Source organism: Neovison vison, chromosome 7 (assembly GCF_020171115.1).
Source record: "Neovison vison isolate M4711 chromosome 7, ASM_NN_V1, whole genome shotgun sequence".
In the NCBI taxonomy this organism is placed as follows: domain Eukaryota; kingdom Metazoa; phylum Chordata; class Mammalia; order Carnivora; family Mustelidae; genus Neogale; species Neogale vison.
Window position 1 is genome coordinate 112,972,481 of NC_058097.1, and position 3,711 is coordinate 112,976,191.

General features: G+C 42.6%; 1 protein-coding gene across 1 annotated transcript; it reads right to left on the minus strand.

Moving 5' to 3' along the window:
* Window positions 1-2,523: 2,523 nt before the first annotated feature.
* LOC122913446 (olfactory receptor 6M1-like) lies at window positions 2,524-3,510 on the minus strand. The gene has a single exon (XM_044260176.1). The coding sequence runs from the start codon at window positions 3,508-3,510 to the stop codon at window positions 2,524-2,526; it is 987 nt and encodes a 328-aa protein (XP_044116111.1).
* Window positions 3,511-3,711: the final 201 nt, after the last annotated feature.

Genomic DNA, 3,711 nt, shown 5'->3' on the forward strand with positions numbered 1-3,711 from the left:
ACTTTGTCTTTCCTTGTAAGTACTTCTTTTCCCTTGTTGGTTTTAGGCCTTTCCCCCCCTTATCTCTGTATTTTGCAAATTTTACCACAAAATGTCTTGCTTGCTGTTGGCCAGCTTTGATTTTGATGGGAGTTCTCTGTGCCTCCTGGATTTGGATGTCTGTTTCCTTCTCCAGAATAGGGAAATGTTCATCTGTAATTTCCTAAAAGCAAACTTCTGCCTATTTTTCCCTCTCTTCTTATTCTGGGACTCCTATGATATGAATGTTATTATGCTTTATGGAGTCACTGAGTTCCCTAAGTCTATGTTTGTGATCCAATATTTTTCTTTCCCTCTTTTTTCAACTTCATTATTTTCCATAATTTTATCTTCATATAATTGACTCATTTTTCTCCTTCTTCCATGCTTGTGGTCATTATATTCTATCAGTTTTGCATCTCAGTTATAGCATTTTTTAAAATTTTGGTCTGACTAGTTTTTAGGTCTCATATCTCTGCACTAAGAGACTCTCTGGTGTCTTCTATGCTTTTCCTAAGCACAGCTGATATCGTCATGATTGTTGTTTTCAATTCTGGATCAGGCATATTACTTACATTGGATTCAATGAGACCCCTGGCCATGACCTTTTCTTTTTCTTTCTTTTGGGATGAATTTCTTCATCTTGGAATTTTGTCAAGGTCTCTTTCTTCTTCTTTTGCCTGTTACGTTTCCTGCTGCTGAGAGTAATGGCTTTAAGAAGGGGTCCTATCCTGTTCAGAGCCTGGTCCTCCAGGAAGTGTCTCCGAGGTATGTTGTGTGTACTCTGTGGCTGCATTTTGGCTGCTCTTTCCCTCAGGTCAGGCTGTGCAGAGTTTCTCTTTGCCTGCAGTGGGGAGTGTTCAGACCTTGTCCAGAGTGTGGTGAGTTGTAACTAGGTAAGCTCTGGTCTGCTTGTTGAAAGAGGCCTGATCCTATTTTCACTAGAGCTGAAGGTTTGCAGCCAGTGTATGGTCAGTAGGCTCGGTATGTGTGTGTGTGTGTGTGTGTGTGACACTTGCCCTCATACAGAAGCACCCGCACTGTGTAGGGAGGAGGGGCGTGGCATATGTGGCTCAAGTCTCCACTGTGGGCACTGTGCTCCTCACTGAAGATAGATAGTCCTTCTCCATAGAAGCACAGTTACACCTGCCAGGCTCCACACTGGCCATGGCAGGACTTCTAGAACTTCAGACTTTGAGCTCTACTGTTTGTAAAAACTCATGATAAGTAGTCCCTTTTGTTTTCCCAGTCAATGCTTCTGGGGAAGTGTTTCTTCTGCAATACTGTGTGTCTCTCTGTCTCTCACTTCTCTCTCCATGATCTCTCTCCCCTATGCATCACTAGTAATTCTTTTACTCCCCCAAAGTACATATCTTCAGCTTCTACCTTCCATGATGTGGCCTATTCTCTCCCTCTAGTTGTGTAGTTTGTTCTTCCAGTCCTCAGGTCAATTTCTTGGGGGATTCGGAATGATATGATATTTATCTAGCTGTGTTCAAGGGACAAGGCAAATATAGGGTCTCCTTTCTACTCTGCCATCTTAACTCCCGTAACAATATTTTCAACTATCACAAAATTGTATGAGAAAATCTAGCAAGTGAGAGCAATTGGATACATTAGATTGATAAATGAATTCAAACAGATTTCTTTGGGTGTTGGGTCTCAACCTATGACCAAAGACAATACAATTTAAAAAGTGGGCAGTTCCAAAGGAAAAAATCAAAATCAAAGTATGATTTGGGGAACATATAATCAAACTAAGACTCTACAGGATACAAAGTGTTATAATGACAGATCTATCTGTAAATCTCTATGGGGCCATTCCTTCTGCATGCTGGCTGGGTTACAAGTGTTCCCATAACTGCTGCCCTCGTAGACTTCTGGCACAAACCTCCTAAACGAATATTGGTTGGGGCGCCTGCGTGGCTCATTTGGTTGCGTGACTGCCTTTGGCTCAGGTTGTTGTCCCGGAGTCCTGGGATCGAGTCCCACATCAGGCTCCCAGCTCCATGGGGAGTCTGCTTCTCCCTCTGACCTCCCCTCTCATGCTCTCTCTCACTTTGTCTCTCTCTCTCTCTCTCAAAATAAATAAATAAAAATCTCAACAACAACAAAAAACCCAAATATTGGTTGTACTCAATTATATCTACATGCCAATCCCTGTCCTCATTTTACACATGGGCAACAGGAGGCTTAGAGAAGTCATATAACTAATCTAAGTCCACTGAAATCAGTACCTCAACAAATACTAAACATTAGCTCTTATGACTCAAGGTCTAGAGTGCTTCCATGATCTCATGTTGATATGCAAAATATTTTAAGGACTGAGTAGACATAGAATTCTTTTTTTTTTCTTTTTTGCATGCTTCACTATTGATGATGAGTTTGATGCTTATTTATCCTGCCAACAGATGCTAAGAGTTCAGTCCACTTTGGTGTCACTCTTCATACAGCACGAGATGCCATGAAGAAAGCATAGCTTAGATGCCCTGAAATGGGTTAGAGTCATGTTCCCTTGGAATGTGGCAGAACTATCCTGCTAATTGACTCTCTCAAGACCTCCTTTACCTTTTCATTCCTCAAGCTGTAAATGAAAGGGTTCAGAAGAGGGGTCACCACTGTGGTAAGGACGGCAGTCACTTTGTCAAACTCCAGCGAGTGGCTCTGGCTGGGCCTCATGTACATGAAGACGTTGCTCCCGTAGGCAATGGACACAACTGTGATGTGAGAAGCACAGGTGGAAAAGGCCTTCTGACGGCCTTGGGCTGAGGGGATGCGCAGGATGGTAGAGATGATGTAGGTGTAGGACACAATAGTGAGTACCAGGGAGGTCAGAAGGACAAGGGAGGATAAGAGAAAGTTTATCATCTCAATGAAATGAGTGTCTATGCAGGCCACCTGTAGCAGAGGGGCAATGTCACAGAAGAAGTGACCAATTTCCTCAGTGCAGTATGGCAATCTGGACACCACAATAGTTGGGCACAGTACTGAGAGGAAGGCTCCTACCCAGCAGCCCAGAACCAGCTGGAGGCAGACCCTGCTGTTCATGATGATAGTATAGCGCAGGGGGTTACAGATGGCCACATAGCGGTCAAAGGACATCACCGCCAGCAGGATAAACTCCACTGTCCCCAGAAAGAAGTAGAAATAAATTTGAGTGATGCAGCCAGCAAAAGATATGGTTTTTTTCTCTTCTAAGAGACAAGTTAGCAACTTGGGGGTAATAGTAGTCGTGAACAAAATGTCCAAAAATGACAAATTACTAAGGAAGAAATACATTGGTGTTTGGAGACGATTATCAGTCCATACTAGGGAAATGATGACAATGTTTCCTGTTATGGTGAGCATATAAACCAGCAGGAGAATGACAAACAACAAGATTTGAAGTTCTTGGATGACAGGAAAGGAGACCAAAGTGAATTGAAGTTCTTGGATGACAGGAAAGGAGACCAAAGTGAATTCAGTCAAGGAACTCTGGTTTCTCAGAGCCATTTCTACTGGAGGGGTGAAGAAACAAATGAAGAAAAACAGAATAGTTAAAGATCTCTTCCAAATTTTGCTAGACAGAACATCCAAGAGCCGGGGTCCTGGTCCTCTCTCTGACTGTATTATGTGGCTTCTGATAAATCAAATTCCTTTGCTTGGCCTCTGTTCCTATCCTCATAGTTGATGAGTTGGAAAAAAAAAAAAAAA

What these genes read in the sequence shown, in the direction of transcription:
- LOC122913446 (XM_044260176.1), bottom strand. Translation starts at nt 3,510, where the DNA reads ATGGCTCTGAGAAACCAGAGTTCCTTGACTGAATTCACTTTGGTCTCC.